This window comes from Thalia democratica, chromosome 7 (genome assembly GCF_965202585.1).
Source record: "Thalia democratica chromosome 7, ktThaDemo2.hap1.1, whole genome shotgun sequence".
In the NCBI taxonomy this organism is placed as follows: Eukaryota; Metazoa; Chordata; class Thaliacea; order Salpida; family Salpidae; genus Thalia; species Thalia democratica.
In genome coordinates this window covers 51,695,335-51,709,432 of record NC_139171.1, presented here as the reverse complement: position 1 = coordinate 51,709,432, position 14,098 = coordinate 51,695,335, and the positions used below count along the sequence as shown (strand labels likewise).

The 14,098-nt window shown below is 24.9% G+C and overlaps 2 protein-coding genes across 2 annotated transcripts; one reads left to right on the top strand and one right to left on the bottom strand.

The window, feature by feature from the left end:
- The first annotated feature begins 5,631 nt into the window (after positions 1-5,631).
- Positions 5,632-6,677, top strand: LOC145841553 (uncharacterized). The gene is made up of 2 exons (XM_082948908.1): positions 5,632-5,850; positions 6,282-6,677. The coding sequence occupies exons 1-2, from the start codon at positions 5,632-5,634 to the stop codon at positions 6,675-6,677; spliced, it is 615 nt and encodes a 204-aa protein (XP_082805034.1).
- Positions 6,678-9,167: 2,490 nt separating this feature from the next.
- Positions 9,168-10,631, bottom strand: LOC145841552 (uncharacterized). Its single transcript, XM_082948907.1, has 3 exons — positions 10,571-10,631; positions 10,160-10,297; positions 9,168-9,328 (listed from the first exon to the last, which is right to left on the bottom strand). Exons 1-3 carry the CDS (start codon positions 10,617-10,619, stop codon positions 9,168-9,170), a joined length of 348 nt encoding a protein of 115 aa, XP_082805033.1. The 5' UTR covers positions 10,620-10,631.
- Positions 10,632-14,098: the final 3,467 nt, after the last annotated feature.

Sequence of the window (14,098 nt, the reverse complement as noted above, 5' to 3'; positions counted from 1 at the left end):
TAGCACAACGAAGAATAGGATAAATAGCAACAATTTTTCAAGTTTTATTGAATCAAAAACTTTTTTATTTATTAGTTAATCAATATTATTACATGTAAATAAGTTTTTACGTTTTACTTAACTTTAAAACTAAATACTTCCTTGCATAAAAAGGAACAGACCATTTATTGTGAAAAAAGTGAACCTATTTTTAAATCTTAATATCAAATTTAACATTTATATTTTAACAGAACTTAGATTGAAATTCTTGTATTTTTAGTAATCTTATTTGGAAAACAAATAGAATTAAAAGTCTTAATACTTTTTTTAAACTTTGTTCGTTTTTATGACAAACTACACAACTGTCTCAGTAAACCAATAAAATAGTTTTGTTTAAAATACTTATAGATTAGTTTAATAAACTAAATTTTAAGTGTATGGAGTTAAATTGAGTAAAAAACGATCTACGGCTATATATGTTTTTCAAATACCATTAAAATTATTCCATACAAATTAAAGTCAAATTATAGATCAAAATATCAAATGAGACCGCCAGAGAAGTTCTTGTCAGCATCGATAAAAAGGAAAAGGCTGTTAAAGAAATAAACGACAGGCGACTAGATATAGAACAAACCGAAGAAGAGGTGACATTTGAAAATTTAAAGAGTAAGAAACTCACATACGAACCATCTTTGTTTGATAAAGCGAGAGTCGAAGCTTTCGATGATCTGAAACACCATTTTGAGCAATTCATGGAAATTTACAAACAGTACAGTAGTTAAAAGCTGTTCAAAATGTTATAATGTGATTGTATTGTAAGCTTATTAAAGAAAGTTCTGTTCTTTAAAGAAATTGATGTTATGTGTGAAATGTAGCTGTGACTTTACTACTTTCTTTTTTCAAAAAACACAGTAGTCATTGTTGTGTTATCTTGAAATGTTAAATAACTAAACAACAAGTTGATTAACTTTCTTAATTTTACGTTCTTCAAAGGTACCTCACTTACTTAAAACAAACATTACTTGCGTTATGTGATGAAATATTAAAAAGCTAACTACAAAGAAAAAGTTTTTTACACTTTTTTTCGTCAAAACTTATTCAAAATATAAAATACAAAAATTTTAGTACCTAAACCTTCCTTGAGTTTATAAAAATTAATTGAAATTATTTTAAACATTCACTTTTAATACTTAGTCTTTTGTTTGTAAAAATATTGATGCCACGTTAAAGGATAAAATAAGTTTTAAAACTTTTTTATTAAACTTTTAAATTTCTTGTTTACAACTGACATTTTTATTTATAATACTTTTTTTTCTACTTTTTACAAATTTCTATTTACTTCTACAAGCATATATTACTATTCAGTTTTTATTTAAAAACTATTTAACTTTTGTAAATTATATATCTTACTAATGATAAGTTTTATGTTAAAGCCAATTTTTTCAATCTACATATAAAAATTGTTTAATTAAGTCAAAATTTAGTTAAAAAATTCTTCAGGTTAAAAAAATATCCACTGTAACTTTTTTATTAAAACTTTTTACTTTTTTTAAACTATGAACTTATTATAAATGCGTTTTACGATAGTGGTTTAAAACTAGTTTTTTTAGTTTAAAATAGAACAAGATTCAATTTTAACTTTTTTTGTTATTTTTATTGTTGAAATATTTCAAAACTTTCTACAATTTTATATTAATCCTTAAAGCTTTAAACTATTTTTCTTTAAAAAAACCTCTTTTTCTTAAACGAATGCAACTGAAGCTTTAAATTTTTTTATTAGTTTCATCAAAATAAAAATAAATTGAAAAAATTCATTTAATTATAGATTTCTACAGTTCTCACTCCTAAAGTAGTTTACTGAATTTTCATATTATAATACTGCAAGCAACTAGTTACTAGATGTCTTTGTTTTTTAACATCTATTTTATCCTTTAAAACTATTACTTATTTATTTCAATTATTACATTTAAGAAATTAAACAAGTTTAGGTCCTAACTTAAAAGTTGTTTAAATATCATGAAGTCCTAAATACGTAATCATATAGGTTAAATTTATATTTCCAAAATTTAATGAAAATGGTATATTTTCTAATGATTTTTTAAATACTTTAGCATCGATCAGTCAAATATTTCGCAACAAAAAATTATAAAAAAACTTTTAATAAACTATCTTGAAAATAATCCTTTTTTTGGTTTCATAACAGTTTATTACATGTCCTGGGCATGACGTTATACTGTTCTGGTGTATTACTCGATGACCGAAAGGTTTTTTGTACACCAGGTCCTTGGACCAAACCTTTTGAGCGTATTTTTTTGTCGTTCAATAAACAATATTACTGTGTTTGATTAATGAATAAATCTTTTTAGTAGAAATAACAAAAACTGTTTCTTCAATATTTTAAACGAACATTTATGTTTATGCTTAAATATTTTAATAAAAACAGTGAAAGTTAGTGATACTCAACTCATTTCAAGTTATTGCGTTTAATTGTAAAAGATATGTTCTAAAGAAATAAAGTTAACTTTAATTCAAAAGTCTAGTCAACATGTTATTGTTATTTTTATTTCAATTACACTCGTTAGCTTTAATGACCTCGTTAACCTTATAACTTTTGTGCTTGATTGTTAACTAATTCTAATTGTTAGCTTATTTGCAAAAATTACGATTATTATTTTCTAAAAATATTTTATAAATCGTTTTTTTTAATTAAATATTCACAGTATCAAGTAAACACTAGATTTAGGTTTCAGTTTAAAATAAAAGACCTTTAACTTTAAAAGTAACTAAATTAATAATAAATTACACTAATATACGCCTTTAGTAAAACCTTTGTAAAACATTTAAATACATTTGCAATTTTTTAATAAACTAAATTCTATTAGATAATACCAGTATTCACATTGTTTATAACAACTACTATTGAGCTTATTAATCTGTTTAAACTTTGATGATATTAGACTAAAAGTAACGTAATTAAAAAGCATCAAAAAAAAAAATCTTAAAGACTTAAATGAACTAGTTTTTTTTTTTTTTTCGTCAAAGTAAACTTAGTTTGAGAAAAATTTCGAAGTTAACACAATATATAACTAATACTTAGTCAACCAGTCTTTTGTTTTATAAAATAAAACCCTTTAAACAAATTTATAATTTTATTAAACATTTTTAAGCTAAAATCTAATAACTATGATAAGTTATGACCGAACTCTAATTAAAAGCTTAAAAATAATTTCAGATAGTTGTGAAAAAGTAATTAGTTTTACTTTAAAAAAGTTTATAAACTTGTGAAAAAGTACAGCTGTTTGTTTTTATTATTATGTGTTAAAAAAAATTTCAGATAAAAAAATTTTGTCAATGGATACGTAATATAACTTTAAAAAGCAGGTAGTTAATAAACCATGTGATATTTTATTTGTGTTAGTCAACTTGACTTTTTAAAACCTTGTTTGTAATTATCAACTCATTTTAATAGATTAATATTAAGGAATAATGTATTTTTGATAGCTTTTACTATATAATATGTAGTAAAAAATGTATTTTTCTTATCTTTTTTCACACCAAAAAAAGTGTATAATCAGCAATTCATTTTAAATTTAGTAGGTCTGTGAAAAGCTTACTAAAATACTTCTGTGTATAAATTGATACAGCATTGAGATGTCTATTTTAGCCTTAAATCTAAGCTAACAACTTATAATAGATTAAAATTTTATAAAAAGCATAAAAGCAAAAATAAGTAAAAGAGCAAATATTATACTTTCACTGTTTTAAAGTTTCTATATAAGACCAAATATATTGTTAAACTGTAATGGACAGTTAGTTGGTTACTGAATTATCACAAGTTGTACTACAACATTTTTCAATTCGAAAGTATTTATTAAGTCAAAAGTAGTCAATTAACAATGTGGTAGGTTAATAAACTATTTATATATAAGCAAGAACTAAACTTTTGTTTGTCACGTGAGACATCGTACGATTATGAGGCTTTTTTTCTCGTTAAGTTGTGAAATGTAACAGAATCAGCAAACAGAAGTTTTTTGTGCTTACTCGACCGTGAAGCGGCGTAGGCGGCAGTACGTATTGTGTGAAGTTTTGATAAGCGGCACATTGCAGTTGTTCGACAGCAAAGTTTTGAACAGATCAGTTGTTTATTGTTTCTATAAACAGTATCTTTGCTTCTTAGTAGTTTTTGTTTTATTTTTAAACACAACTTTGCCTTTGTTTTATAGATGAAAAGCTGAATATTTTTACTTAGTTTTCTAGAGTTATCTAATTTTTGAATATAAGGACTAGGTTTTGATTTATTTCAACATTGAAAAGTTAATTAAAAACTTTAGTAAAAGTAGGTTTACAAGAAAAAGTCAATGTGTTTTTAAAGTGGTAGAATTTGTTAACTTTAAATATAATAATAAGGATATATTATACTGTTAATATATTTAGTTCAATGTGTTGTTGTTAAAAAAAATAAAACAATGAAAACAAAAAAACATAGCTTGTGATCATAAGTGCTTTAAACAAAAGATTAATTAGTAATCATAATTTTTGGACAAAGAATTTTTACAAATTATTAAAACAAAAATTGGAAATATTGTAAAAAATTTATAAACGTATAATTTGTGTATAAGTTTATACATAAAGTTAATGCATTAAACGTTAGAAACTTAATTAGCCTGAATTAATCTAATTTTAAAGACTAAATTAAGTTTATAATTTGTAAGCAATTTTAATTTAAACTTAAACTGTTTAAATGAAATTTATAATCATAGTTATAAAAGGTCAAGCGAATTTTTAAAGACAGTTTTTAATATGTATATAAGCACTTAGTTCAACAAAAGTTATTTTTTTAGTTTTAAATAAAATCACATGACTTTGCTTTGTTAACTGTGAAGCTTAACACAAAAGTATATACTTAAGATATGAGCTGAAAACCATTGTGTTAAGTTTTTTGTTATGTTTTCTAAAGTTTTTGTGCTTTATTTAGCTGAAAATAAAACTTTAAAGGCTTAAAATAAAGTAAATATAGCTTTTTACATTTAGTGGTATTATTTTCATGTAAGTGTTTTGTTTTTTTATGAAAAATCTAGCATATAGATAAGCATTTTTTTGCAAGTTTAGTAGTTCTTTTTGTAATTGGTTTTGTAGTTAAAGTATTTTATATAAGATAAATTTTACAACAACAAGTTTAACTGTTTTGTTATGATAGCTATTAAACGTTCATTATTACAACACAGTTCAGTATAATTGAAACTAATTTATATAGCTTATAAACAGGAAATAAAAATTTAAGTATTTTTATAAGTTTTTAATTAAAAATTTAATGAATATTTTATATTAGTATATTCAATAATAAAAAGTAATCAAAGTATTTTCACTTGAATAAGTTAAAATTTCTTCTCTTGGTACCTTTTGTTAAATTTAAATATTTTTAAGAATTTTACTGTTTTTTTTTTACAAAAACAAATAGAAAAAAATTAAAAAAAACTAAAATACCATAACACAATTGACGTTATCTTCAATGACTTAGTTCAGTTGTATTTAGTTTTTACAAATTATATGTAGATTGTTATCTCAAAAAGTTACTCAACAAGTTAATCTTCTGGACACAAATAAAAAAAAAAGTCATATTAAAGCAGCATATAGTATATCTGAATATAAAACATGTGTGTGAAGAAAGCAATCTTGTCATGGAGCAAATCCCTCATATTCACGATGGCAGTGGCCTACTTCTTCCTCTTCGTCACCTCAATGGCGATCTCCATCCCGTTAGTCACGCTCCACTACGCAGGCAAGCAGTACTTGGACGAGTACATGACCTCCTTCGTCTTCATATCCGTATTCACTCTGGTAGGCATCGTTTTATCCTGCCTGAATTTGAAGGTTAGTAGAATTGCTTAAAACTTGTCTCATCACTCTGTAGACTTTCTATTTTATGAAATTAACATTTAAAAACTACTTTTGAAGTCTGAGAAAATATTAACAAACCTATTTTGTATTAATAAAACATTGAATGTGCTTGTTACAGAAGCACAGCTTAAAAAAAATTGAGAAAAAAATTATTCATTCAGGGTGTGTTTTAAAGTCGTAAGTTCGCCAAAAACAAAGTTTGACAAGCTTCTCAATTATTCGAACAGGGATCCGACAAATAACTTAAACTAATTAAAAAAACTTAATAACACTTTTTATAAAAACACAACTACGAAAAAAACGTATTATTTTTTTATTTCGACAGTGTGTATTAAGCTGATGTATGTTTTTTAACAAAAGTTTAATCACCTTTTGAACTGTCTTTCACAAAGATTTTTGAACAGGGATCCGACAAGTACCTGATCCCGTACGCCTGCTTCTCCTTCTGCTCCCTCACCTCCTTCCTCGTTCTCATCATGCTCATGATCTACCTGAAGATCAACAGCGAGTCCATGATGAAGGACATGGAGATCGACTACAACCTGTTCCTCCACGACGACTGGAAGGGCCACTGGATGGTGGAGACCGCCAAGCAAGTCTCGCCCAACTCCGACTTTATGGGCTTTCTGGACAAGGACCTGGTGAAGCTGGGGCTGGAGCTTTTCGACTCGATGGTGTCGGTGGTGGTGATCGTGGCGAGCGGGCTGAGCCTGATCGCGTCGCTGTCCATTTACACGACGATGCAGAAGGCTTACAGCATGAAGCACGCGAAGGGAGAGGTGGACTACGCGAGCTTGTAGGAGAGACTGCTGGAAGGTAGTAAGTGAAGAAGAGAGGAGTTGAAATTTTGAAAGATTTGAAGTTTGGTTGGACTATGCGTGTTTTTTTATAGTCTTTTTGGAATGAAATTATTTTGGTACAGACAGTCTATTCAGTTTAAACTTCGTAGGAAAGGCGTGTTGTGATAAGAATAAAAAAGTTAGGTTTAAAAAAAAAGAAACTTTGAAAGATTAAAGTGTATTAGGTTTTAAAAGCTTTTGATATCAAAGTATGTGTCTTTACATGTTTTATAAGTTTACTTTTTTTTAAATTAAGTTAATGTTTGAAGGATAAAAAGTTTCAAACGTTTGATGTATTACATAAAGAATGTGAACTGTTGCAATAGTCAAGCCAAATTTATGTTATGTTTTCTCATCTGTCTTTTGTAAATTTCCTTATACATCATTTTAACTCGAACTTTATTTAACTTATTTAATAAAGATTAAGTAAAATTGTATGCTTTTTTTCACAAAAATAATGCAAAAAGCTTTTGAATAATATAATTACTTTTAAATTCTAGAATTGTTTTTAGTTGAAGTGTTGTTTTTTACATGAAAATATTTTATTCACTTCATTTTTTTTAACTAATTCAATGACATAAAATGGTTATAAATAATGTTTATCAGTTTAATTTTAAGTATTTAACTTTTAAACGAGTCTAATTAATATTAAAAGTTTAAATTTAAAGTTTAAATCTTAATGCTATTCAAAAGTTCTAAATCTTTCTTTGTAAAAACATGTCTCGTATAATTATTTCTGCTTCTTGTTCTAATGTTCTCTTTGTAAGTTTTAAGTTGGTAATAATCTACGTAACAGTAGACTTTAATATTCGTCGTGCTTTTTGTATTGAAAAATAAAAGATTTAAGTATAATGTTGAAAATTTAAACTCTAACCCTTGTGTAACAGGGAACAAACAAGTTCTGAAACTTTTGAAAAACTTACAAATTACATTGCTACAGTGATAATTCTATGCTTACTAGAGTTAAAGCATATATTTTATCTTAATTTACAGTGTTGTTATCAAAAAAAACTCTTTTTATATGTATAATGAAAAAGAGAACAAATAATCATTACGAAAACTTGTTAAATTGATAATGTTGAAACTTTTTTTCAACTTTAATAGTTTACAGATTATTTAAGTCTTAGTTCATTATACAACGAAATGTTGATTTATAAACTTTAGTCTATTGTAAATTACTTATCAAAAATTAAGATATTCAAAAACAATAACTAAAAAATCTTAAAAATACATTTAGTGTTTTTATTTAATATTTTTTAATGAAACATAGGTTCAGAACATAAAAGTGTGTGATAAAATATAATAAACTTTAAAATACTAATAGAGAAAACAAGTTTAGCTTATTACAAACTTCCGATAGTATGTTTAATAATTGCTAGATAGCTTCAAATAGTAATAAAATGTAACTTGTTGTTTTATTTGTTGCGGTCTAACTACAGTAAAGAAAAAATTATAAAAAACCACTTAACTTTTTTTTGTTTGAACACAGCTTAAATAAATTAGGTACTCGTTAACACTGCATATGAACAACCGTCCTTTTTTTTTCGTCTTCAGTAAACATAAGCAAACTAAAAACAGCAAATAGAAAAACTTGAAGTTATAACTACGTTTTTCGAAAGTATTGAAAAAAAATAAAAAATTAAATACTATAAATAGTCTAAAAGTGCTTCTATAAAAAAGCTTAAAATTTTGTTTATAAAAAGTGTAAAGCAAAAAATCAAGTAGCAAGTCTATTGTGTTTCCTTGTATGCAGCTGCATTTGATATTTCAAATGTCTATTGCTTAGCTAATCAGGAAAACGCTATGTAAACTGTTGGTTTAGTTAATAGTGTTTTAGCTAAGATAAATACATATACAGTTCAGTTATTGGTAAATAGTTTGCATCAAAATATACGCATAATAACAATTATCTTGTGCGTTTTTTGACCCAGTATGAACACCTTTTCAAAAAGTCTTTAAGCTACTTGTTGATTAGGACAATTGTTCATATTTCATAAAATTTATTGGTACTTAAGTTATTATTAGTTTCACTCTTATACATTGAATAATGATTAAAAAATATTAAATACAAAACAAATGGTTATATATAGTGTTGATTACCAAAATCTTTAGTTTTTGTTTAATGCTACATTTGTATAGTATCTAGATTTTTTGTTTTTTAGTACATTTAAAATTGAAATGTTTTCAAGGCTTCATAGGATTAAATACATAAATTTTCTATTTATTTTTGAAAAAAGATTATACTTAAAAAGCTATACTTTGTTTGTTGTATATTACATAGTTTTGGACTCTACAGCTACTTAATTTGCTATGTAAAGTGTAAATACATACAAATTTAAGCTTCCTTGACAATTTAAAACTATCTTTACACCTAAAAAGTTAGTTTCATTTATATGAAAAAAATATTACAAACGGTTTATTAAAGACGATAATTAATTTTTAGCATCGAGCCTAGTTATGAAATTTTGGCTTATTGCAGTTGTCTTGGTTACAGCATTGAACGCTACACTGAGTGATCTGGCTCTTCAAAAAGCTTTCTTTGTACAACTCCTTGCAAAAGTCTCGACAAACGTCTCTTGTTGAACAGAACCCTTTTTTGAAGTTTACTGTTTCTGAAAATGTTTTATACAAAGTTACTAAAGTTTGCAGTTTTAATAACTAAATACTATCTTTATGGTTATATTACATTAAATAGTTTACAAAAATTGAAGTTAGTTTTTTGTTTTCTTTTTTCTTTCAGAACAAAAGTAATCTTGTTTTAAACACAAAAATGAACGAACCAAGCTTAAAAAACTTTTATTGGATGTTTTATTACTAAACTTTTTAGTTTTAGAATCGTGATTTTTTTTTTACCGTATAAAAAGTATACTACAGGTTTAATTCTTAAAAAAAATAGAAGTTTCTTCATTATAACTTTTTTTTAAAGTTTATTTGGTAAAGTAATTTTAGCTAAAAGAGCTCGTCAGTTCTTAAAATAAGCTGAATGCTTTTGAAAATATTAATCGAAAGTCATTGAAAAAGTTTTGTTTAAGTATTGAGAAAAAAAAAACTAAGTAAATATAGAATAAAACAAATATACCAAAATTGTAATAATGTTTATTTATTTTTTTTTGTATCTCTTCCTTATATTTATATGTATTAGTAATAGTCTCGTATTAATTATTTAAGCTTAAATAACTTTTAGTTCAATATTTTTGAGTGTAATTTTACAGTCATTGAACATTGAAGAATATGAACAAATAAACATTATACTTGTATTGCATTCTTTTAACATTGTATAGTCTATCAACTAAACTGTATTAAAACTATCTATTTTGTGATGTGCTGTAAACTAATTCTTAAATAACAGTTTTGTTGTATTTTAAAACTTAAAATATTTAAAAATAACAATTTTAAAAAACATAAATACTGAAAAAAACAAATTAGGCTAAATATGTAAAAACCTTTAGTTTCGTATATTTTGCTCGAGTACTGAACAGACACGCATCTTCGCTGTTTTATACTGCAGTCTTCAATTGACAACCCTGTTGAGTTTCCATTCGAGCTGTTTTCTTCCCAGTTGTAACATGACAAGGCGTTTGCTGTTAAGTAAAGTAAAAACTTAGAAATTTAATGGCTTATAAAATGTTAAAAAAAGCGTTTTTTTAATATTTATTAAATAAAAAAAATTGTAGTTTTATATGTATATGTTACTAGTGCAGTAAATACAAGTTGTCTTCAAACTATAACAAACTTCTCTCTTGCATTAAATATAGCTACTTTTTAAATATTAACTCTTATTTACTATAACTCAGTAGAAATGTTTTCATTTAACAATACTTTTATATAAAATTTTAACATAATAAAAAATATACCTTCCAAAGTAATCAATACTGTAAGGATTACAATAAAAAACAGTCTCATAGCTTATTAGAGCTTATACTCAATGAAAACGTTTATCAAACAGTACTTTAAAGTCTCAAATATATTGTTTAAATACAATTTAGATACGCTTATTGTAAAAACACAGCTTCAAAAAGAGTTTTAAGAAAAAGTTGTATTCAGTCAGTGTGTGTTTAGCAGGCGTAAGTTTGTTTAATAAAAGTTTAATTATGTTCTTAAATGTTACACATTGTTTATACAGGTTCGTAACGCAATTAACAACCAAAAATTTAAACGTGATTTACGTAAATGTGCTGTTTACATATATAGATAGACAATTATAAGTTTTAAAAACTATATTTTTTTAGATAGAATAAAAGTTTAGCTTTCCGTGTTTTTTTTTTAATTATATCTTACGCGTTATATTTTTAGACTTTTTGTGGATAAAAATTGCTACGTTAATTTTTTTATCATTAAAAAGACGAGAAACATCGTTAATCTTTAAAGTTTGATTAGTTTAATTAATTATATAATGTAAGAAATTTTGAAATAAATATGTAAACTTAGTTAGGACAACTGTAAAATAGAATATTAATTGTAAAAACGAACTCAAATGTATTATATATGTATTCAGTAAGTTATTGCACAGTCATTTGGTTTTACTATTTTAGCTGATACATAACTTTGCTAATGTAAATTATTGATTATTTTAATAAACTATATGGTATTCAGTTGTTTTACTGTCTTAAAATTAAGGCTTAGTTTTTTGAAAAAATAATAATCTGGTCTCTGAAAGATTCGTCAACATTTAAACTGCAAATATTACAGAAATAGCAGAAATTTTTTCGAAAGTTTTGTCAAAAAATTACAAGCAAAACTTACACGAAAATAATAGAACTTAGTTTTTGTAGCTTTTTCTTAACCATTATTTTTAAGTATAGTATAGTGTCTATCGAAATATAAGATTAGTTGTTAGAAAACTCAAAGTTTTAGATATATTTTTAAGAATTACTTTAACATTATAAAAATTCTTAAAAGCTTGCTTAAAAAAACCTTAAAAAAAAAACTTTTGTTTTTTAGTACAAAGTTAAAAAAATGTAGCTTCTCTATTTTATGTACTTCAATCTGCTATAAAAACTATATAAGGTTTCCTAAAGCTTTTGAGTTATATGACCCTCAATATTCTAAAAATGCCCTAAAAGCAAATTTTTAAAAAGAATAAAAGAGTTATAAAAACAAAAAACTAAATCAAAACAGTTGAAGTTTTCAGATAACCTGTATTATTTTCAATGAGAACTATACCATATCAGAAGAAAAAGCTATCAAATATATACATAAGTATTTCAGGTTAGTTTTTATAGTTGTTGTAAGGTTTAGTTTTTGCAAAAAACATCATTTTAACTTTATAACATAAAAATAGGAATTTATAATCACTTTTAAAGTTAGCTAACTTTTTAAATACTTGAAGCAAAAACAAAGCTGTATTCAAAAAAGAAATGTATTTCTATTTAACAGTGTATAGAACTTAAATTAATATTTTAGTGACTAAAAAGGTCATTTACTACTTGCCAATCCACTAGGCTATAGGTGTATTTCATTAGCTTAAAAAAAAGAGCATAACTAAATCATGAAACGATATTTTTCTTAACTAGAAAAAACAAACATTCTCTTTTGAGTTTTAGAGCAGTAACTCAAAAGTGTGCAATTGCGTAAAAAAGTGTTGAAAGGCTTTTTTACAGTAACAGAAGTTTAAAAAACATAAAAAAGCAATATTAGAATGGTTTATTGATCACGATAAAAAAATGACGCTAAAAAAGATAGTTTAACGATCTGATATCTAGAATGACCTCTCGATCATGAAGCTACCACTTACTTACTTTAACTCTTTTCAGCTATATAATAAGCAATCGTTTTGAACTGTAAAGCAAACTGTTTTTACTAATAAACTTTAATAATTGGTTTTAATACTTAGCTTCAATAGAGACAATCAGTTTTTTAAGTTTATTTTAAAACAAAGTTTGTATAGAATTATTCATTAAATGATATGCTATTTACTGTACAGATTTGTAAAAACTTAGAGCAACTGTTTTGGACAGCCTACGTTATTTTTGTAAAATAACTTGAGTTTTTACTTAAAACTACAAAAAATTTTAAGAGTGAATAACTCACACCAAAATAAGCTTAACAAGTGTATAACGTAATATAGCGTCATTGTTAATACTTAAATTATGTTGTTGAATATAGAGACACAACTAAAATTCTGAAATATTGTGCCTTAAATTAAATAACCTCTGCATTAAAGTTAAGCACTATAAAGCTTTTCTGTACACTTAAGCTAAGTAAAATACTTCTACTATAAATTAAAAATATGACATATTAAATGAGTATTTAGATAGCATTCTGAAACAAGGTTTTTTAAAGTTTTTACTTATTGCAGGATGGCCACTAGTTTTCTAAAAACTTCTTCCAAGTTTTTGTAAATATGCGTTTTTTGTAAGTTTAAAGTAAAAACCTGTGTCAAATAAGTAATAATATTCAAAAGATACTGTGAAACTACTTAAAATGTGTTTTTTAATAAAGTAAATTTTGATGATGGCAAAAAATTTTGTCTTAATGATAGATTTTCGTGTCAAATCGAAGTTTTACTACTTAAAATGTAAAAATTATTCAAAATTACAGGACCCAGGTTTTTTTCCAAAATCTCTCTAATCCCAGGTTTTTTTAGCCTGAACCGTCAAATTCAAGGTTATCCAGAATTCAAACTTTACTAACCACCCTGTTATCGACTAGAAAAAAAAGTCTTCTAATTTAAAAATGTTTCCACTTAATTGTTCTAAGACTTCTTATTATTTCAAGCATTTTTTTGAACAATTTATTCTAGATTTAAAATCAATTTCTTTTATATCTTTTAGCAACTTATCATATGGAGAATTTTTAATTTTAAGAAATTCTTGTGCACAATTTTGATTGTGATCAACTGTTTTAAACTATTTTTTAATAGTGTACAAAATGTATTAAAATTTATAATAAAGAACAAAATAAAATATTAACCACTAAAAACGTGAATATAAAGAAATGTATAGGTTGTTTGATACAATCAAAACTTGTTTTAGACTCTATTTTTGACACTTATTTTGTTACAAATTTTGAGCAAAGTCTCCGCTTACAAAAAGATTTAGAGCACCAAAAATTAATATACGCAAAAATAAATTTATGTTTAATATATCATTCCTTCATGTTTAATAACTTAGCAAACTCTGATCTTTATAAAGAGGATATGCTGGGCACAAGTTTTCTTTACTTTTTTAAGCTACAAGTTTAAGCCATGACTTTATAAAACTTAAGCTCTTAGCAATAAGAAAAAGTAATTTGCCATCAAAAAACGTTAGTGTTAAAAAGATTTTTATTTTATTAACTAGTTAGTTTTGTAAAACATCTTAAATGTAATTTAAAGATTCAGAATGGATGAAAACACCTAAAATAATAAAAACGTACAAAATGGTTGTCAAATTTCTTTTTAA

Coding starts and splice junctions, on each gene's coding strand:
- LOC145841553 (XM_082948908.1), top strand. CDS start 5,632: ATGTGTGTGAAGAAAGCAATCTTGTCATGGAGCAAATCCCTCATATTC. Junction 5,851..6,281: donor TATCCTGCCTGAATTTGAAG/GTTAGTAGAATT, acceptor ATTTTTGAACAG/GGATCCGACAAGTACCTGAT.
- LOC145841552 (XM_082948907.1), bottom strand. CDS start 10,619: ATGAGACTGTTTTTTATTGTAATCCTTACAGTATTGATTACTTTGGAA. Junction 10,298..10,570: donor AGTATTGATTACTTTGGAAG/GTATATTTTTTA, acceptor TTTACTTAACAG/CAAACGCCTTGTCATGTTAC. Junction 9,329..10,159: donor CAAAATATACGAAACTAAAG/GTTTTTACATAT, acceptor AAACATTTTCAG/AAACAGTAAACTTCAAAAAA.